Source organism: Microplitis demolitor, chromosome 5 (assembly GCF_026212275.2).
Source record: "Microplitis demolitor isolate Queensland-Clemson2020A chromosome 5, iyMicDemo2.1a, whole genome shotgun sequence".
Lineage (NCBI taxonomy): Eukaryota > Metazoa > Arthropoda > Insecta > Hymenoptera > Braconidae > Microplitis > Microplitis demolitor.
Window position 1 is genome coordinate 9409562 of NC_068549.1, and position 22391 is coordinate 9431952.

The 22391-nt window shown below is 29.9% G+C and overlaps 1 protein-coding gene across 1 annotated transcript; it reads right to left on the reverse strand.

Moving 5' to 3' along the window:
* Positions 1-16950: 16950 nt before the first annotated feature.
* On the reverse strand, positions 16951-19090 carry LOC103578004 (uncharacterized). The gene is made up of 5 exons (XM_053739351.1): positions 18896-19090; positions 18463-18808; positions 17540-17791; positions 17241-17405; positions 16951-17133 (listed from the first exon to the last, which is right to left on the reverse strand). Exons 1-5 carry the CDS (start codon positions 19070-19072, stop codon positions 17063-17065), a joined length of 1011 nt encoding a protein of 336 aa, XP_053595326.1. The 5' UTR covers positions 19073-19090; the 3' UTR covers positions 16951-17062.
* Positions 19091-22391: the final 3301 nt, after the last annotated feature.

Here is a 22391-nt window from a genome sequence, read left to right on the forward strand (position 1 = left end):
TTTTTTTATTTTGAACAATAAATTATAAAATCGATTTTATACATAAAATCGATTGTTAAACTATCGATTTTGCAACTATAAAGTTGGCAGAGAAAAAAATCGATTATTTCAATCTGTGTATCTGAATGCCTAGGAATCCAAGTTGCAGTTGCAGTGCACAGGCAAGAATTTAATTTACATGTGTAAATTGTGCTTGTATGCAATTATTTTGTATGAAAGTATACATTATTATCTACAAATATGAAAATATACTATATCATCGAATAAGAAATTCACGTGCTCATATTTAAAATTCTTTAAAACCTACTTTTTTAATCCGAAAACTGTAAAATATTTCTTGATTATTTTAAGCAACATGTGTAAATGATATTGATTGAAAAATAACTAAATTGCATAAAAAATTCTTGATAATACTGAATAAGTTGAAAATAATGGGTTAATAATGATAAAATCATAAAGACATCTTATCGCATGATAATCGTGAAGTTAGCCGACATCAGACAAAAAAAATTTTTAGAAATCGATATCTCAATAAAAGCAAACGTTACTAGAATTTAAGAAAAAAACGAAATGGCGCGTATTTCAAATCTCTATACACGGATATTTTCCTTTTTTTTTGTTTCATTAACTCCCTAAACATAATTAAAAAAAGAAATATTCGGACATCAATTCTGATTTTATAAAATAATGAAATGAGCTAAAATTTACAAATGTGTATTCGTTTACTATTACCTACACCCAGATTTAAAAGTTTTTTTGAATTTCAGTCTAGAACTTCGAAAATTTTTGAAGTTGCATATTTCAAATAAAACTCAATGGATTCTAAAAAAAAAAAAATGCAAATATTTGTAATCGTAAAATATACACGTGGATTTTTTTTTTTTAATAGTTACTTAGTTTATGAGTTATCAATAAAAATAAAATTCAAAAAGTTTTTAAGGTAGTTCACTCGCAAAACGACTTTTCCTAGGAATGCGATGAAATTAAAACATGATTAACAAAAATGTCTAATATTTTATGAAAAAAAAAAAAAACGAAATTTTTTCACCGATTGTAAGATGAGATATTAACAATCAAAAAGTGCATAATTAACATGCTGGAGATCTACCAAGTATAAAAAAAACATGTAGTTTCCTGAATATCTTGGAAACGGTTCTTATCATTTTTTTTAAAAACTTATCCACTGTTGAATGAAAAAATTAGAAATTTTTTTTAAACAACTCTGAATTTCTTGACCGATTTGTTTAAAAAATATTGATTTTTAAAATATAAATAATTTTAAAATACTTGACGTGTGGTGGGGTACAGTAATCACAACTCGGCAACGTTGCAGTCGTCATACTTAACCCGCGGAAATTCAAATGTCACTTAGGTTAATTTTTGAACATGAAAGTATTGGAGGTTAAAAAATTTTTGGAAAATTTTTCGAAATAATTTTTATCAATGTTAAATATTTATTCTATGATATTAAACAAACAAAAAAAAAATTTTTTGATATTAACTTATATTAATGATAGTTTTTCTAATAGCTTTAGAATTTTTTAAAATTATGATATCGAAAGTAGCACACATCGGACAATTTTATTCTTTTTATATGGGATTTTCTTGTAAGTTTAAAAAAAAAATTATGAAAATATGCACAAAAATTTATTTTATCCAAAATTTGTGATTGTCAACAATAATAAACTACATGTATATTAAACTCACACTATAATAAAGATTGCTACCTATATACGTTTAATCTATAGACTATTCAATATAAATGTTTGCAGCGTTGTCACATTTATTGTACTCATCAGTGTGATTGTATTAGTGTGTATCTGTATATTTAAAACTAAAATGTATTGGATACAGTCTCTCAAAAAAATAAAATATTCTGGCATTGAGTAGCTCTAACTTTTTGTAGTTACGATTACGCTATACTTTTGGCTACGAATGTCGCGAGTGAACTACCTTAAATCTGAGTATGAATCCGAAAATTGTATAGTTTAAATAAAAAAACAAATCCACTTGTTTAAATTAAATAAATCTACACTATAAAAAATTTGATGGACCCATGTAGTGTAAAATGCCTCGGTGTAAAAATTTTGGTGTGAAAATTGCACCGAATCCCGTGTAAAATTTAGACGGTGTGAATTTTTATTTTTTACACCGCCAAACGTGTAAATGTATAAATATATAATAATAAACGTGTAAATGTACAATTCATGGTAATTTAGCGTTGAGAAATTATATATATATAAGGAGACACGGTAGTATCTCGCGCCAAGTACACGTTCAATCCATGTATATGTGTGAAGTGTCATGGCACGAGCCTACCGTGTATCTATACCGTAAACATAGTGGTTTTTAGCTCTCATTTTTAAAAACTTTTTTAAAATAATAAATTTTCAGAAGATTCCTTCTCTATTCGAAAGATAATTGATTGTTCGTCTTAAAATTATAAAACTTTATTCATTTTAGTTATGAGAACTAATTTAAATAATGAAATTAGGCCAGCATATACTATAGCACCCCCAATTTAGACACTTTTATAAATTTTTTCATGCGTTAGGGGCACTGCCAGAGAATAAAAAGTTATAAGAAAAGCCACGATTGAGTAAAACATTAAAATTTTTTTATAGCAATGATTCATTATTGCGCCACCAGCGGTGCTTTGGTCTGTATTTTTTATTATAGTTTCATACGGAACTTTTTTATGAGCATAAATAAATACGTTTCATAATCATAAATAAATCCGTTTTGATATTTAAGATGAATTTTCTTTATTTGACATCAGTGTTCATTATTATAATTTCAATCAATTTTCCCCGATTTTGCATAAATACTACAGAAAAAACTATACATCTTACTTTAGTTTTACTTAAAATTATTGTGAGTTGCATGCGAATTGTCATAAGTAGAAGAAAAAACTTGACAACTATTTCAATCAAACTAATGTCAATTTTTTACCAATTAGCTTAAATAAAATTAAATTGAAGAACTCCAAATAGCTACTTTAGATTGAAATTGACAGTAATTTGACATCGAAATTACTGAAAATTTGCTGCACGAATTTACCGCCAATTTAACAGCAAAAGTTAAAAAGAAAAATTTACGGTTAATTTTTGCTTAATTTCGAGGTAACACTTTTTGCTACACATAAAAGTCGGTAATGTTCATTCTTACCATTTAAGAAGGTAATCAAATTTATACTTAAAAATGTCTCCATCTTGAATATAAAAAAATAGTTTACAATTTTTCAAGTGAAATTAACAATAAATTGGAGTAAAAATTTACCAGGAAATTGACGAAAAATTTTTCTAGTAAGCTTTCGAAATGAATTTGCATTTTAGTTCGGGTAGTAAATTTACGTCGAATTGTATAGCAAGTTGTTTATAAATTGTCCTCGAAAACAGAATTGTCCAAAGTTGACGGACATTTGATGAAATTTCTCAGGAAACTTTTGCTAAACAAACTGTGGTATTAGGGTGTCTATTTAAAATATTTAAACTTCTTGATATTGCAGTTATATTCGCTAGAACGTACCAAAATCAGCTCTACTTACTTAGTCGTACAATAATAACTATTCGTACAATAATATTAATCGAGTAATATTTTAAAAAATCAATGCTAATTGTAAGGATATTCTCTAATTGTACAGTTTACTTAGCAAAATTTAAGTTGCGAAAGTTTCCTCGAAATTTTCGTCAAATGTCCGTCAACTTCGGGCTCTTCCGTTTTTGACGAGAATTTGCATAAAACTTGCGATACAATTTGACGTAAACTTACTACCCGAATTCGAATCCAAATTTATTTTAAAAGTCGTATACAAAATACCGTCAAAAACGGAAAAGCCCGAAGTTATCAGACATTTGACGAAAATTTCATGGGAACTTTTATTAGTGTTTTTTTCTAGTAATCAAAAAGTGACCTCTAAATTAAGGAAAAATCAACCGTTAATTTTTTTTCCAAGTTTTGATATCAAATTGTCGGCCAATTCGGACAGCAAACTTCGATAATTTTAATTATCAAATTACTATCAATTTCAAGTTAAAGTGGCTTTTAGGGTTATTTCGTACATCTAACATTGTGGCGCTACCTGTTAATACCTTATTAGCAAAATTTGAAAATCGGGTTTTTAACGAATGGAAACATATAATTATTTTTAATCGGAAGATTTATTATCGTTATACAAAAAAAAATATTATTTTTATTGAATACTACTAACGGCAAATCTAATTTCTTAATTATATTTTTATTATAAATAAATTACTGTTTTTTTTTGTTTTAACCGGCAATCATCGACAAACGATTTCCTAGTGATTTAAATGGAAAAATTAATAAAATATCGAAGTAGAGGGGTCAAATGGAAAAAATTAAAGGCTAATTTTTATTTACTTTTTCATAATTAAGCAATTAACTCACAAACAACTTTGATAGACAGGCATTGATCGACAAACGACCAAAAAACGATTGCAATCAGAATAAATCAGATCGGTTTACATTGAGTTGGTTTATAATGAGGAGTTAAGTAAGTGGAGTTGAGATATACAACTTCAGCCATAAGCGAATTCTGATACTCAAGTTGGAAGCGAGCTAGTGGCAACCAACTGCAGCAACTTGTTATCAAGTTGGCCGCAAAGATTGTTGGCATTTCCATAAGTTGTCAGCAATTAGTAGCCTATTCTCTGAGAAAATGTGTGCTAACAGCTGGCATTCCCTTAGTTGACAGGGTTCACAGAAAGTTGACTTAAATTTTCTCAGAAAGTTGGCGTCAGGTTGCGGCAGTCGATTATCGTCAACTTTCTAGGAATGTTGGTAACAACTTGTAGTCAATAATAACGTCAAAATTTTGAATTTCGTTCTGTTGTATATAAAGTTATATCCGCTGAACAGTACCAAAATCGGGTAACTTAGTGCTATAAATATATGTATGTGCAGATATAAATGTAGATCAGTTGAAGTATGTTTACGTAGTAATTGCGTCAAAAATACGTATAATTATCTCTAATTAAGTAATTATTATTGACTAAAAATTGATGATGCATCAGATAATTTAAAAAATTTTCAAAATATAATCCGTGATTAACTTTCTTATGTTCTATCTAGCTACCCGCAATGTCTATATTTAAAAATTACCTCTCTAATAAGGGATCTACAGTGTGTATATGGGTCATTCCACCAAATAAAGTTATTTTTACGGGGCGACCCTCGACGATTTGATTCAAACTTTGTGGAGTCTTCCCATGTAATTAAAAAAAAAATTCTCTGAAAATTTGAGCCTTTAATATGCAGCAGTTTCAAAGTTATGATTTTTTGAATTTTTTAAAAATTTTTGTTTTCAACTTTTTCATTATTTTTTTTGAAGGAAACAATTTAAAAAAAAATGATCACTTAATAGTTTTTCATAGGAAAAATTCTCAGCTTTCCAACGAAAACATCCATTTTTTATTTTAAGTTACAGAAGACCCTTTAAAAGTCGTTTAAAATAGGAAAAACGATTTTTATGACTGTGCGGCGCTTGATACATCTAATTTGATATTTTTTTCTCAAAGCTGAGACCTTTTCCGACAAAATATGTAATTTTCACGATGTGCATATTTTTTATTTGAACAAAATCAATAATCATTTAAATACAAGTCATTGATTTTATCGTTTTATCAAACTATATTGGTTCATTGTGTGGCAAGAGATGAAACAAAACGATATCAGACAAGAGTGAAGTAGGCTGCCCAAGCCGTAGGCAAAAGCTGACAATAACTGCAATCTGAAGTCGTGTTTCATCTCGTGTGACGCATTATTTTTTTCATGATTACCTGCATTAAAAATTAGTTTCAGTGGCAGCAGCTAGTTAGAATTAAGTTAATTAAAGATCGATGGTATGTTCAACCATGTCTATGCGTAGCTTATGATTTGCAATTTATAATTAAATAAAAACCATAAATGCTCTTTATTATTTACACAAATTTTAATAAAACTTGTTGACAAAGTTAGAACTGTCATTGAGGGAGATAACATATCAATAGCCTGAAATCATTTTTGAACTAAACCCAAGAATTAAAGTTCAAATCACTAATTCCTAAACTTGAAGCTTTGATGCTGGTATCATGAAAAACAGTTTTATAATTTTTATTGTCAGAGCTTTACTGCATATACATACTAGAAAACATATCCTCACACCGCAAGATTTATGCATCTAGGCTATTCAAAATTTTACCGGCGTTGATTTCACTTTTATAACCAACTCTTATTGAAAGAAACAATTTAAAACGATTGGAAAAAAAAATTTTTAATACTTTTTAATGCTTTTGAATACTTTGAATACTTTTTAATCACCCTTTTTATGAGCATTTAACATTACAAATCGTTTCGAATCGTTTCTTTTAATCAAGGAATAATGACTTTTTATAGAAAATAAATGTTTTAGACGTACGATACTTAGAGTCAAATACGGTGAAAGAAACACAAGCAGTACACCTTTTCTTACCTATTGTTAATAGCCAAGGATATATTTGTATTAAAAATGTATCAAGATCCTCAAAAAACCTAAGAATTAAAGTTTTTTAATCATTGGGAGTTTATATTTCATTTAATTTTGTTCAAATAAAAAATATGCACATCGTGAAAATTACATATTTTGTCGGAAAAGGTCTCAGCTTTGAGAAAAAAATATCAAATTAGATGTATCAAGCGCCGCACAGTCATAAAAATCGTTTTTCCTATTTTAAACGACTTTTAAAGGGTCTTCTGTAACTTAAAATAAAAAATGGATGTTTTCGTTGGAAAGCTGAGAATTTTTCCTATGAAAAACTATTATGTGATCATTTTTTTTTTTAAATTGTTTCCTTCAAAAAAAATAATGAAAAAGTTGAAAACAAAAATTTTTAAAAAATTCAAAAAATCATAACTTTGAAACTGCTGCATATTAAAGGCTCAAATTTTCAGAGAATTTTTTTTTAAATACATGGAAAGACTCCACAAAGTTTGAATCAAATCGTCGAGGGTCGCCCCGTAAAAATAACTTTATTTGGTGGAATCACCCATATATATCATTTAGTGCTATCTACAGATCAATTAAATTATCATTTTTATTTAGTAATTGCGTTGAAAATATGTATAGATCTCTAATTAATACTTTATTATTGATAAACAATAAATTATGCGTCGAATAATACTAAAAATTGAAAAATATAATAACACTCCAAAAAAAAATAGATCCTACCAAAAACAGATTCTCTGTATAAAGTCGCGCCAAGTACACGTTTAAAATTTTTTAAAAGTAAAAAAAAAATTTTTTTTTACAAAAAAAAAAAGTCAAATCGAAAAAATACTAAGTACCTAGTATGATGCAAAATCATAACAAACATTTTCATAAAATTAAAAAAAAAATGGTATAACAAAATTTCAATGTACTTGGTGTGCGTTACTACATGCATGTACTCAAGCAAAATTAATTTCTAATAAAATCAAATATGTTTTTTTTTTACTCTTTTGTAAGCACACCAAGTGCATTGAAATTTTGTTATACAATTTTTTTTTGAAATTTTATGAAAATGTTTGTTATGATTTTGCCAAAATATAGAAACATTCCCAACACACGGAAATATTATAAAAGAACGTATTGTATTCAAAATTCTATAGTCCTTTCTAGTATTTGAAATCAATTTATTCGTAACCATTTTATTGTAAATTAGAGTCGGCGGACTAGGCACCTAATACTTTTAATATCAAGTTTATTGTATTCACATCATCAAAATTATCAATTGTATAATATATAGTAGTTAAATTCGTATATTCAACATTTTTCATTTAAAAACTATAACCGGGCAGCGTTGGTATACGACATGAGAGTGCGGCTCTCTCGCTGTCTCTGTCTGAATTTGGTCTTTCTCTGTCTCTCATATTACGGCCTGATTGCTAAGTTTGGCTGAGTTAGGCGCTAGACCACAGGGGATGATTTCGCGCAGCAGGTGACCGTAAATCGGCCATGTGCGCATAATTAGGTAGGGGTCATCGGAGGTTGGGACCTGAGACGTCTCGATCAGGATCGACATTCAAGTGCAGGCGATCGATTCAAGCGACACTTAAGTTCAAGGATCAAGAGACGACACTCAAGTTCCAGTGCTCGACGAATAAGTCACGCTAAAGAAAATCTATTATATTTAAATTCATCTTAGTGAATAAAATTTTCTTATTCTAAAGTGGTTTACGAAACCAAATTTTCGTGAAATTTGCCGGAGTGATTTGCCAGAGTGTCTAGCACCAACAGCCCAGGAACCTGAAGAGAAGCCCCACTGAGGATTCGCCATGCAGCGACGCCCAATACCAGCACTACGTCGTACTCAATAAATCCAGATAAGATTTATAATAAATTTATATCTATATTTATATCTCTCTTCAACGTAAATTTAGCGTAGATGGCAATTATTTTATTTCCCGCGTTAATAAAATAACTGCGCGTTAAATGAATTTATTTATTGTCAATGGACATTTACTCATTTATTCATTTATAGAAGAAATTTAATTTATAGAAAAGGGAATTTTGTAAATATTTGGGACTTGGTTAAATAAAAATTGGTTATATATAATGAAAATTGAGTCTCTAAAATAAATTTCTTTTATCACCAGCGTTCTCTAAAATAAGTTATTTCAGCCGCGTGTCCGGTAAGAACGAGTCGACCTGCAACCTGAGAATTATTTCCCGTTAAGAACCAGCAACAAAATAATTATAATTTATATTTATATTTAATAATTTATTACTAATTAATTAATTTAATCGGGAAATTTTGTAACTGTGGTTCGTGGCTACTGGACACGAAGTACCAAGGACCACCGTTATAAAACAAACCTTCCAAATAATTACTCAGTGTGATCCCGGTCTATTGGTCGAAAGACTAGGGCCGAAAATAATAATAATAATAACTTGTCCAACATCACAGTACAAGCTACTAGTTGGAAATAACAGAGGAATTATAAATGATTATAATTATTGAAAAAATACCGGTGACTGCTAGGCCCGAACCTGCATCCTTCCGATTCAAAGTCTTTGATGCTATCCACTACGCTGACCCACGTATGTGATCGCGTGAGTGTTAATAACTAGATATGAACAATTTTCAATAATAATACAATGTATACATGATTATATCTGAGCAGATATAATGAAATTTGGTTATTAAAAATGTATTTAATTCAGATGTAGTTGTATCTGATCAGATCTTATGAGATATACGCAGATCTGACCAGATATAAACAATTTTCTATAAAAATAAGACGTATACGTGGTTATATCTGAGCAGATATAATGAGATCTGATTATGTCAAATGTTACATTTAGTTCAGATATAGTTATTTCTGATCAGATCTTACGAGATATACGCATATCTGACTAGATATAATCATGCCTGACATTGTATCTAGCCCAGATCTAATTATATCTGGTTAGATCTGACCGGATGCAAACGATGGTTGACCAGATACAATGAGATCTGATCATGTCTAAATATTAGATCTGATCAAATGTAAATAGATCTGCGAAAATATAATTTGATCTGATCAGATATAATTATATCTGGTCAGATCTAAACCATTTTCCCCGGGAAGGTATCTTAAAATATGGTGACAGTTAAAATTTGAGCTCTTCCCAGACAGGAAAGTACGACGGGCCCGCGGGCTTGGCCCAGGCTTGGTTCAACTATGTTGAACTCTGGGCCAAGTTTGTTAGCCAGCCTTGTTCCAGCCTTGGTAAAAGTCTGGAATGATAACATCGTGCCAAGTCTGGTTGCCAGCCTTGGCCCATGCTTGGTTGCCAAACCTGGCCCATTAATCGAAAAAATAAATAAATTTAATTGAAAAAAAAAATTTATTATTATTTAAGTGCTAGAGTTTGTGACCATTAACGTTTTAACTATTTAGGTGAGATAAATGACGTGAAAAAAACTCGGTGAAAATTCTGCTGGACTCGGGGCGCGAACTGCCGTCCTCCTGATTACTGGGTCTGAACACTGGCTACTGAACGAACCTACTAATGTTGAATTGAAAGTTTTATATGTTCTACTTATTAATTTTATTACAACCCTTCGGTTTCATGAAATATAAAGAGCAATTTAATTAATATTTTCGATTAAGAAAAAAATAAATAATAATTTCGTATTATTTATATTATAATTACATAATTTTTAAAAATAAAATTTATTAATTTTAATTGATTATTTATCAAGAATCCAGCTTAATTATCTTACTCTACCGCAATTATAAAAAATAACATTCATTTTAAATATTCATGAGTTATTTCGTAGCTAAATTAATTTTTATAAGTAAAATTATAAAATTACGGTTTTTGATTGCAAATAATAACGAACTAAAAAATGTATTAATTCTTAATTGTAAATAATTTGAATCAGAATGTTAAAATATTAATTCATTAAAATTTATTTTAATTCAAAAATAAATAATTATTAATTTTAAAAACCATAATAATAAGATGATTGGATAATTAAGAAAAGACCGAGATTAGCCAATTCTGGCCCAAGGATGGGAAACTATAGGTATACCCGAAGTTGGATCATCCTACCTTAGCCCAAGTCTGGGTTGCCATTGAATGATCAAGGCAGAGGAACCTAGTCTTGGCTTAAGCTTGGGTAATCATTGGGTCGGCCAAGGTTAGGTTACCCAGTCCTGGCCCGAGCCTGGGTCTCCATTGAATGGCCAAGGCTAAATTACCCAGTCCTGGCCCAAGTGTGGGTTTCCATTGGATGACCAAGATAGGAGAACTGGTCCTGGCCCAAACTCGGGTAATGATTGGAATGGCCAGGATTGAGTAACCTTTCTCGACCCAAGCATGGGCCAATATAGACGTGCCAAAGCTAAGTTCCCCAGTGCTGAGCCAAGGATGGCCCCTTTGTTAAAATCTGGCAGCTCTTGCATGGGTTAATATTGATATTTAGAGGTGACTATTGATAATTTTCCATTTTTCATTGAGTAACATAGTAAAAAATACATAACTTCCGAAAAAATCAAGATACAAAAAATCTCGTCTTAAACATTTTGTAACAAATTTAATGATCTACAAAAGAAGTCCTTTATGATTTTTGCATAAATTCAACCACTCACAAGATATTCGACGTCAAAGTTTGATACAATTCGAAAAATTTGTTTTTGCTCGTTCTGAATTTTATACCATATCAACTCAAAAAACTCAAAAAATGTCTCTTATCATTTTTTGATAAATCCATCTGTTTAAAAGTTATTGGAGCTTGAATTCAAGTTAGAGTAAATTTCGAGATCTTTTTACTTTTCCGATGAACTTATCGGACTAATCATAAAATGTCATGGAATCTTTTTTGTAGACAATTTTATTTCCTACAAGTTATCTCTGATAAATTTTTTTTAAATTCTGCATTCTCTTCTAGTTATTTCCATTTGAATGCCAAGTTCCTAAAAAAAAAGTGTTCTGATCGACTTTAAGAGCTCGGCATTAAAATGAAAATAACTAGAAGGGAATGCCGAATCCCAAAAAAATTTATCAGAGATAATTTGTAGGAAATAAGATTGTCTACAAAAAAGATTCTATGACACTTTATAATAAGTCCGATAAGTTCACCGGAAAAGTAAAAAGATCTCGAAATTTACTCTAACTTGACTTCAAGCTCCAATAACTTTTGAACAGATGGATTTATCAAAAAATGATAAGAGACTTTTGTTGTAGAGCATTCTATTTCCTACAAAAAACTGTATTGAGAATTTCTAAATTCTTATTAGTTTACATGGTATGAAATTCTAAACGAGCAAAACCAAGTTCTTCGAATTGTATCAAACTTTGACGTCGAATATCGTGTGAATGGTTGAATTTATGCAAAAATCATAATAGACTTTTTTTGTAAATCAGTAAATTTGCTACAAAATGTTTGAGAAGAGATTTTTTGTATCTTGATTTTTTCGGAAGTTATGTATTTTTTACCATGTTACTAAATGAAAAATCGAAAATTATCAATAGCCACCTCTAAATATCAATATTAAGAGCTCAAATTTTAACTGTCACCATATTTTAAGATACCCTATTGATTTTTCAATGTTCGTCAAAAAAATAAAAATAGACCCCTAATTTGAAACAGTCTAACCTATATATATATATATATATATATATATATATATATATATATATATATATATATATATATATATATATATATATATATATATATATATATATATATGTATATTAGGGTAGGCCAAAAAATGTGACTATTTTTTTTCTTTAGTTATGGTGAAAATATTGTTTGAGATGAAAAAAAAATTTTATTAAAATTTAAGCTGTTACCTGATTAAAAAAGTTTTTGTCTAATTATATATAATCATATATAATTATACATTAAATTTTACATAATTATACATGATTATACATGGGATTATATATAAGTCTATATATGATCAGATCTGATTATATATGAGCCTATACATAATTGAATTTAATTATACCTGGCTGTTATAACCCCATATATAATTATATATCCCTGATTAAAAACTGCGATTAAAACTGATTGAAAACGTTCTATATTTTATCGAAAATTTCTGATTGACATTCAATCAGTTTCAATCAGAAATTTCCGAATGATTCTGATTGAAAGTTAATCAGAAATTTCCGATTGACTTTTAATTAGTTTCAATAGGATTCAATCGGAAACTTCCGAAGGTTTCGATTGTAAATTAATCAAAAATTACCGATTCCCGGGAAAAAATAATTTTATATATTATTAAATGGTAAAAAATTAAAAAATCAAATATATTAAAATCTACGTTGAATCTATATTAACAATCAGATTTCATGTCATGAAGTAATATAGGATATACTATATTACCACCAAAAATGGCACTCGTCACTCTGTCGGTGTACAGAGGAGTGCTCGTGTCAGAATTGCTTCCAAATCTGGAATATAATACGTCTGAACTACGTTTCTTACCAGGGATACTTCACAAGTGGTAGGCGCTATCTAGTGGCGAGCACCGAACTACTCCCACTGCTATTGCCTAGGACTGGTGAATTTCCTCTCCTCTACATTTATCTTTTCTCCTAAGAAATTTTTCTCTTGGTTCAAGTAACTTTTTTTTCTATTAGTTGGAGCATACAAAAATCCTTGCGTTAAACACCCCCATGAAAAAAATGTATTTAAAAAATATAAGTTAAAATACAAAAAATATATTTTAGAATTTATGAAAAATCAATCAGAAAACTATCTTTTTAAGAACTTGACATTGAAAAGAAAATAACTAGAAAAAAAAGCAAAATTTTGAAAAACTTCATTTATAATAATTTTTGAGAAATGAAATTACCTACAAAAAAGTTTCTATGAGATTTTCTGATAAAACTGATAGTTTCGCCGGAAAAGTAAGAAGATCTCAAAATTTTCTATAAATTTGACTTTAAGCTTAAATAACTTTTGAACAGTTAGATTTATCAAAAAATGGATGAGACTTGTTGTAGAGCATTCGATATCCTACAAAAATATCTATCGTGTATGATAATTCGTTGATTGGCTTGTAAGTTAGAAAATTCTAAAAAATAAAAAGTTTTTTTCCCGTGTTATTTAAAAAGAAAATAGAAAAATTGATTGACGCAAACCGTAGTATTATTATTAAGAGTTTGGATTGGTATCGAAATTTTTATTTTTAGGTAGACTTTCAATTTTTGGATACCAAAAAAATAAAAAAATTTTTTTTTTAACCAACTTAATATATATATAATTTTTTATTGATGTTTCCTTTTATTTCCGTGATAGTTTTAAACTCAATCAATACAGTTTTTTAAAAAAAGTTTTTATATGATCCTGAAAAATGCTTGTTTTAACTTTTTATAAAATTGATTAAATTGGAAAGACAGATAAAATTCTATACTCGGATATTTTAAAAATTGCTGAATTAATGATAAATGAAATTCATATCTGCCCAAATTTTAATAATTATCAATACTATCTGAATTGTTATTTTCCGATTGAATCCGATTGAAACTGATTGAAAATTGTCTGTCGAATTTAATCAGAAAATATTTGATAAATGAATTATTATTTTCTGATTGAATCTGATTAAAACTGATTGAAAATTTTCTGTCAGATTTAATCGGATTCAATCGGAAACTAATCGATTAATGAATTATTATTTTCTAATTGAATCCGCTTCGTTTGAAACGATTTTTTTTTTCTAGCCGACACGAGAAAATTTTGTTGTTTATATTGAGAAAAAAATTCCCTGAAAATTTCAGCTCTTAAATTTAATTTAAAGTACTTTCTCTCAAGTATAAAATTTTTCAATTTAAGAAGTATGTTAATTAAAAAACATTTTTTTTTAATTGTTATAACTTAGTCAAATTTTAAGCTATCGTTTTGAAACCGGTTTTAATTTGCAGAGAATTTGTTGAATTTTAAGGTCTATAAAACAAATTGCTCTAACTCGATCTATGTCGATTCTATCTGCTCCGAAAGTCTATTTTTCACTTATTTCATATAATTTTGTTAATAATGAAAAAAAAAACGGCTCATCGTGCGAAAAAGATGCATAGCACCCATCTTTTAGAAAATTTCGTCTTCTACGGAATTGTTTATTATACTTCCCTGCTAAGAAAATCCGAGAGATTCTTATAGCTGTATGTATAAGGCCCTATACTTAACCATATAGCACTTCTCATAGAACTCATTCATTCTCATAAAATCTTTATGGGAATGTATGAGAATCTATGAGATTTTCTAAACAGGGTAATATTGCTAAAGTGCACTGTTTATAACATACAATCAGTAGAACATTCTGCAGTAAAAAGGATTTATACTATATTAAGCTTACAATTTTTATATTGTCTAATGTTAAACTACTCGTATCTCATGGATAATCGCACACCCCTATTAAAAATAAACAAGGGCCGCCTCGTTTGTCATCTACCGTTAGCATTGATTCTAGCGACGCTAGCGAGATGCTAGCCAGTGCCTCGTTTCATTTTTACTAAGGAATTTAGCTATATATCTAGCTCATCAGGAAGATAGTTTAAAATCAATTAGAACATTCTACACGGAGAAATAAAAAATTGATCAATCGAGATAAAATCGAGAAATAAATTATTATTTTCCGATTGAAACTGATTGAATTTTTCTCAATCAGTTTTAATCGGTTTCAATCGGAAAGTAATTTTAAAAAAATTATTATTTTCCGATTGAATCTGATTGAATTTTTCCTAATCAGTATCAATCAGATTCAATCGGAAAATAATTTTTAAAAAATTATTATTTTCCGATTGAATCTGATTGAAACTGAATGAGATATTTCAATCGGATTTAATCAGATTCAATCGGAAAATAATCGAAAATTAAAATTATTATTTTCTGATTGAATCTGATTGAAATTCAATCGGAGGCCTCAAACGCTCCTGAACATTTCTGATTGAAAATTCGTTTCCGATTGAAACTGATAGAATTCTGATTGAGTTTCAATCAGATTCAATCGGATTCAATCGGAGTTTTTAATCAGGGATAAGTCTATATATGATCAGATCTGATCATATATGAGTCTATATATAATTAGATCTGATCAGACATGACTGATATAAACTTATATGTAGTTATATATGTCTATGTATAATTAAATTTGATCAGATTTTATTGATATGAAACCTATGAATATTTAATTATGTATATAGTTCCAATAAATATATATATATATATATATATATATATATATATATATTGGGTGTACAAATTAATTTGGTCCGTTTTTTGTTGTTAAAAATATATTTATTTTTAAATTAAAATAAATTAATAGATTAATCAAAGTATTGTCCATCGTTGATTACTACTTTTCCCCATCTCTCAGGCAATTTTCGAATTCCATCTCGAAAAAATGATTCGTCTTTCGAGACAATCCAACTTCCGATCCAATTTTCTATTTCTGCAAAAGAAGTGAACCGGTGACCTGCCAAGTCGTGCTGCATCCGTCGGAATAACCAGTAATCCGAAGGAGCAAGGTCCGGAGAATACGGCGGGTGTGGTAAAATATCCCACTTGAGTGTTTCTACATATTTTTGACGACGTTTGCGACATGAGAACGAGCGTTGTCGTGCAAAAGAATAACTTTATCATGTCTTTGTTCGTATTCCGGCCGCTTTTCACGTAATGCACGGCTCAATCGAATTAATTGTAACCTATACCGATCACCCGTAATAGATTCGCCAGGTTGTAGCAACTCATAGTACGCAACATCTTTTTGGTCGGGTCTGGCGCATTTACCCAGTGGGTATTTTGTTAAACGTTTTTTTAAGTTGGCACATGTAGGTTCCGATCTAGAAACATCTGTGAGGTGGGGATAGACTATTAATCAAGTTGGTAAAACAGAAAATAAATTCAAATATTTAAAACATCGAAAAAATTTTAATTAATGATAAATGTATTTACATAAGAACACAACAAATAAATTTATATACAATAAATTACGATTAATCATTTTAGTAAAATACTTTTAAGCTTAATTAAATAATGGGGAATTCGCACACTGCAAATTCCCAACCGGAAATTAGAAATTTTTTTCAAGCTCTCATCTGAGCTTTAAATATCTATCCTTGGGAATTTGCACTGTGCAAATTCCCAGCCATAAAATTAAAAATGGCGCACTTTGAGCTTGTATTTGAGAAAATTAATTTTCAAACTCAATTATTAATCACTGGGAATTTGCACAGTGCAAATTCCCAGCTATTAAATTTAAAATGCCGCATCTTGAGCTCGTATTTAAAAAAGTAAATTTTGAAACTCAATTATCAATCACTGGGAATTTGTACAGAGCAAATTCCTAGCAGTTAATTAAGAATAACGCATCTTGAGGCTGTATCTCAACTTAAACGCGATATATATATATATGTATATATATATATATATATATATATATATATGTTCAAAAAGAGTTCGGAATCGTAAAAAAATGGGTGGGAAGACTCGGGCAAATAAAGTTTATTCAAATCTTGCATCGATAATTATTTATTAAAATATTGCATTCAAGTTTTATATAAATTAGATTTATAATAATTATAATAATATAATTAAGATTTATATAATTATTTATTGAAGGATATTTTTACTTGAAGTGGGTAGTCGATTAAAATATTCCCTCCAATCTTGGCATTAACTATAACAGAAATTAAATTTATGTTTTTTAAACAAGTTATTGGTATACGTATTTGTGTTATATTAATATGAAAAATTTATGAGATAAATTTGAAAATATTAACTTACAAATTTTCATTTCTCGCCTCGCAATTGGAATTAGATATTTCAGGACATCAGCAGAGAAGCATTGGACACCATCCAAGTTCTGTTTGTATGGAACTTTGCTGCTGATGTGCGTCCAGAACCAAAACGTTTTTTTCTCTGAAGGCCACTTGTAACTTATGTTTGAATCTGAATTATTAAAATTGTGAAATTTGATTCTATGAGTCAGTTCAGTGCCTTGATTAAAAGCTCCGATTAAATTTAATCGAAATTTTTCAATTGGAGTTTTTAATTTTGTTTGTTTCAAGAAAAGAAATATTTACTTAAACTCAGCTTCACTATGTTTTTGTTAAAATGCACTCTACTTAATAGCATCGAGGTCATTTTAAAAAAAGTACTAGCCGTTATTTTTTCGGCTTTTAATCGGCTCCACAAATTACTAAGCTGTACAGCAATAGGCGTGGCACGATCAATAACATTATCACCAATTTTTCTCCCATCAAATTTAATTTTTTGATTTTTCTGAATGCTCACAATTTGATGGTGAGATTTGACCACAGATGATACAAGTAATCCTGTAAATATTAAAAGCAGATATTGTCAATCGAATAAATCCTATGAAATTCGACATATTCTCATAGAAATTTTATAAAAATGAATAAGATCTATGGAAAGACTTATATATATATATATATATATATATATATATATATATATATATATATATATATATATATATATATATCATAATAATCTATCATTAAACAATCATTATTCGTTAAAGAAATCTTGTAGAATGCAATATCATCCCATAGATTCTCATGTAGATTGTATGGGTATGAATTAAGTCAGTAAGAAAGTGCTATACAGTATAAGCTTTATACATACAGGCCCTTTTAGAAAATCTCAAAGAATACAATAGATTCTCATAAATTTTCATAGAAATTTTATAAGAATGAATGAGTTCTATGAAAAGTTGTATAGTTAAGTATAGGGCCTTATCCGTACAGCTATAAGAATCTATCGGATTTTTTAAGCAGACAGCTATGAGAATCTTTTGGTTTTTTTAAGCAATGCAAAGACCCTCATTGAGAAACCTAATTTGAAACAATTCAAACACGATCCGAAACAATTCGAAGTTGGGAAAATTGACTATCTATAGATATACACTTTAGCACGAATTGAATCATTCCAAATGAGATTTCTGAATCAGGGAATATAACAAAGATAATCACAAAACGTATACTTGTAAATTGCATTGATGTTGGCTTCTTTATCGTACTTAATCCTCGATTTAAATCCCGGTTAATTGATTCCGATGGATTGTTAGTTCTAACATTGCTCTTGCCATGAACTGATAATTTTTCGGGCCCAATTTTTACCAGCCACTGTTCAAAAACGTACCCGAAAAAATCGTTCAAAGTTATAGCGAGTTGAGGTGTTATTTTATTAACAATATTTATAAATAACATCACAATCTCATTTGCCGGAGCCAGTGGAAGTGCCATGATTTGTTTTTTTATAATTTGCGCTTCTAAATTATTTTTTAAAATTGTCACGAGTCCCCGTTTTTTCCAATTATTTTGAATTGCCTATTAAAAAAATAAATCATTGAATTGCAACAGATTTAGAGTCCATTTTAATAACCCTTCCTTTAAAGTCAAATATATGATAATTACTTGAGTGTAATGAAAAAAACAACCAATCGGATCAGCAGCAGGATATATAGCCTCGGTTTCATTTCTGATTGCTGTTTCCCAATCAGAAATGATATATTCTGGTGCCCAGCCCGGAGAAATTTCATTTTTTAGAAATTGCAGTACGCTCCGGTAGGTTGTTTGTTCCTTATTGGGCATTGTAAAATAAACAACTGGAAGAGTCTATAAAAATGAATTTAAAAAAAAAAAAATTGAAAAATTTTAACGCTGTTCAATTAATTAATTAATCGCTAAAAGTTAATTTTAAATTGAAAAAAGTCAAGAAAAATTTGACTAAAAATAAAAATATGTAAAGAGTTTAATCAATGCTTAAGAAAACATGTGCGTTTATTTGTGAAAAATATAAAAAAAAATTAAGTGAAGAGAAAATACAAAAATATCATTAAATGCTTTCTCTAGAAATCTTTTTTTGAAATACTGGCGCGTAAAACGTGCAGAACGAGTGCGCATCTAGATATGCCCATGCGCAGTAAACGTTTCTAAAAAAAGCTGGGCGTCGGTTGACCCTGCGGGCCAGCCCCAAAACTTCCCGCTGTTTTCGACCTCAAAGAGCTCGAAAACATTAGTGTAGATATATTTTCGAGCTCTTCGAGCTCGAAAATGCTATCACGTGCAATTGTTTTTTTATGATGTTTTCAAGCTCTAAGAAGTTACCTGTTATGCTGAAGTTTGAAAATTTGAGAATCGAAAATCATCAATGAAGCGGTTTTTAAAATTTAGTTCCTGATTATGTTCAGTAACATAAGTGTATTGAGGCAGAAATCAATGTCAGGGATCAAAATCAAGATTTAAATAAGTTTTGACTCATGTAAGAAACAATAAAATATAAAATATCCGATAAAAATATTAAAAACTACGGTTTATCGATTTTTTTGTTGATAATATGATTTGAACTAAAAACCAAGTTCGATGACATTATATCATCAAAAGAAACCATAAAAAAGATGAGTTGGTATGATATCAGGCACATTTTAGTACGTTATATTATGATTTATCCGGAAAAAATAACATAAAATGTTATTTTTTTAACATTTCAACGCCGATATCTTTTGAACTAATCAATCGATTTTGATAGTTGACGCGGCAATCGGCGCGTTTTATTGAATTCTAGAGCTGATTAAAATTTGAAATCGATCGCGTCAGTCGTTTCGAAAATATTTAGAAAAAACCGTTTTTCACCATTTCTTTCTCCCGCGATAACTCACGAACGAATTATCCGATTTTGATGTTTGAGGTGGCAATCGACGCGTTTTATTGAGTACTAGAGCTGATTAGATTTTGAAGTAGATCGTATAAGTCGTTTCTGAGAAATCAATAAAAAACTAAAAAAAAAATTTTTTTTTTTTTCGTAATTCGCAAATATTTTCGAGTCTATTCGATCAAATGATCTGAAATTTTTAGGAAAGTTGACGGCCAACAAGCTCTTTCGATTGCCACCTCAACCATCCAAATCGATTAATTAGTTAAAAAGTTACAAAAAGTTTACACACACACACACACACACACACACACACACTCGGGCATCATTCTGAAAATAGTCAGAATAGCTTCCTAGGACCTCAAAACGTCGACATCTGATGAAAACTCGATTTTCGAAAATCGGGGTGAAAACAATAACTTCCCGAAATTTTTGAAAATCGTCGATTTTCTTAGCGGGAAGTTAAAAAAGTACCCAATTGCACAGAAACTTCAACTTGCTTATGCGCATGAGACAAAGTAGTGGGGGAATGCGCGCGCCGTACTTTGTTGTTCAAAATTATTTCAGGGATTGCGATTTATTTTTTAAATATTTAAAATCAAATGTTTAATTTTAGAATTGAATTAATTGAATTATTTATATTAATTATCGTTAATATAATAATAAACATTTCATTTTATACATAATTCTTACAATATTAAAAAATTAGATTGAAAATAACATACCTTTTTTTTCGAACTTTCCTGAAATAATCAAGACTTGATATGGGTTCAAATAACGATTACGGAAGTTTGGTTTGAATCGAAAAGTCCCGTCGATGTACATCGCTGACTGTTTGTCAATAAAATTAATCACATCATTGCTCCAAAATCCTATGCAAGTATTTTTGTCAGTACCAATCACTCGACATTGAATTTGATGCCGAAACATTGGTTCTGAGTGTTCTACTTGCATCGTGTAGGACAAAAGATTTTGACCTTGAGGAGTTTGAAGAAACTCACAGTAGGCCATAAAATTTTTTGGGTTTTTTGGAATATTCTTACGAAAATCTCGTCCAAACTGACTCCGTATTTTTACATATGGAGCTTGTGAAGCTCCTACAAAGTTCCTTAAAAAGTAAATAATACAGGAATTAAGAGGGTAAAAATATTTATGATACGCTGTCTATCGCACTGTGAAAGAAACGGCATTACACAGACAAAAAAAATGGTAGGGTTCTTACTTTAAAACTAAGTGCTGATACGCAATATTTAATTGCCCTCCAATTGGCATATTTTTAGCAGCTTGCTTTAAATCCACTTTTAATTGGTGGACCTCAGCAACCTCTTCGAACGGCTCGTGGTTGTGTTCATTTTTCGGAGGTTTTTTACATAATGTAAAAATTGGTGGATTGCCGTCTGATGGATAAAAGACGTGACCAGCAGCTCGACAACCTTCCTGCCGATCATCTCCTTTTCTTTTTTTTTTTTGATTACATTCTACGTACCTAAAAGATAACATTTTTTTTTTTTTCGTAATTCGCAGATATTTTCGAGTCTATTCGATCAAATAATCTGAAATTTTCAGGAAAGTTGATGGCCAACAAGCTCTTTCAATTGCCACCTCAACCGTCCAAATCGATTCATTAGTTCAAAAGTTACAAAAAGTTTACACACACACACACACACACATACGCACACTCGGGCATCATTCTGAAAATAGTCAGAATAGCTTCCTAGGACCTCAAAACGTCGACATCTGATGTAAATTCGATTTTCGAAAATCGGGGTGAAAACAATAACTTCCCGAAATTTTTGAAGATCGTCGATTTTCTTAGCGGGAAGTTAAAAACATTAAATACTTAAATATTCTCAGGTACCCAGAGAGGAAAGTACCCCGGGCCGAAGCTTGGCCCAACTTTGTAGAACCTTGGGCCAGGCTTGTAAGCCAGTCTTGGCCCAGTTCTGGTAAAAGTCTGGAATTTTAATCTCGGGCCAAGTCTGGTTGCCAAACCTGGGCTATGCATGGTTCCCCGACCTGGCGCATGCTTGGTTACCAGGCCTGGCCCAGACTTCGTTGCCAAACCTGGCTCAGGCTTTATTGCCAGACCTGGCCCATACATCGAGGAAACGAATAAATTTAATTAAAAAAATATTTTATTATTATTAACCTCGTAGAGTTCATGATCATTAACGTTGAAACTATCTAAGGGGGTAAATGGTTTAAAAAAAAACTCGTTGAAAATTCTGCTGGGCTCTGGGCGCGAACTGGCGTCCTTCT

What these genes read in the sequence shown, in the direction of transcription:
- LOC103578004 (XM_053739351.1), bottom strand. Translation starts at nt 19,072, where the DNA reads ATGCCCAATAAGGAACAAACAACCTACCGGAGCGTACTGCAATTTCTA. An exon ending in CATAGTGAAGCTGAGTTTAA is followed by an intron (nt 17,406 to 17,539) that starts GTAAATATTTCT and finishes TTAATAATTCAG; the next exon opens with ATTCAAACATAAGTTACAAG. An exon ending in GAGGCGAGAAATGAAAATTT is followed by an intron (nt 17,134 to 17,240) that starts GTAAGTTAATAT and finishes TTTCTGTTATAG; the next exon opens with TTAATGCCAAGATTGGAGGG.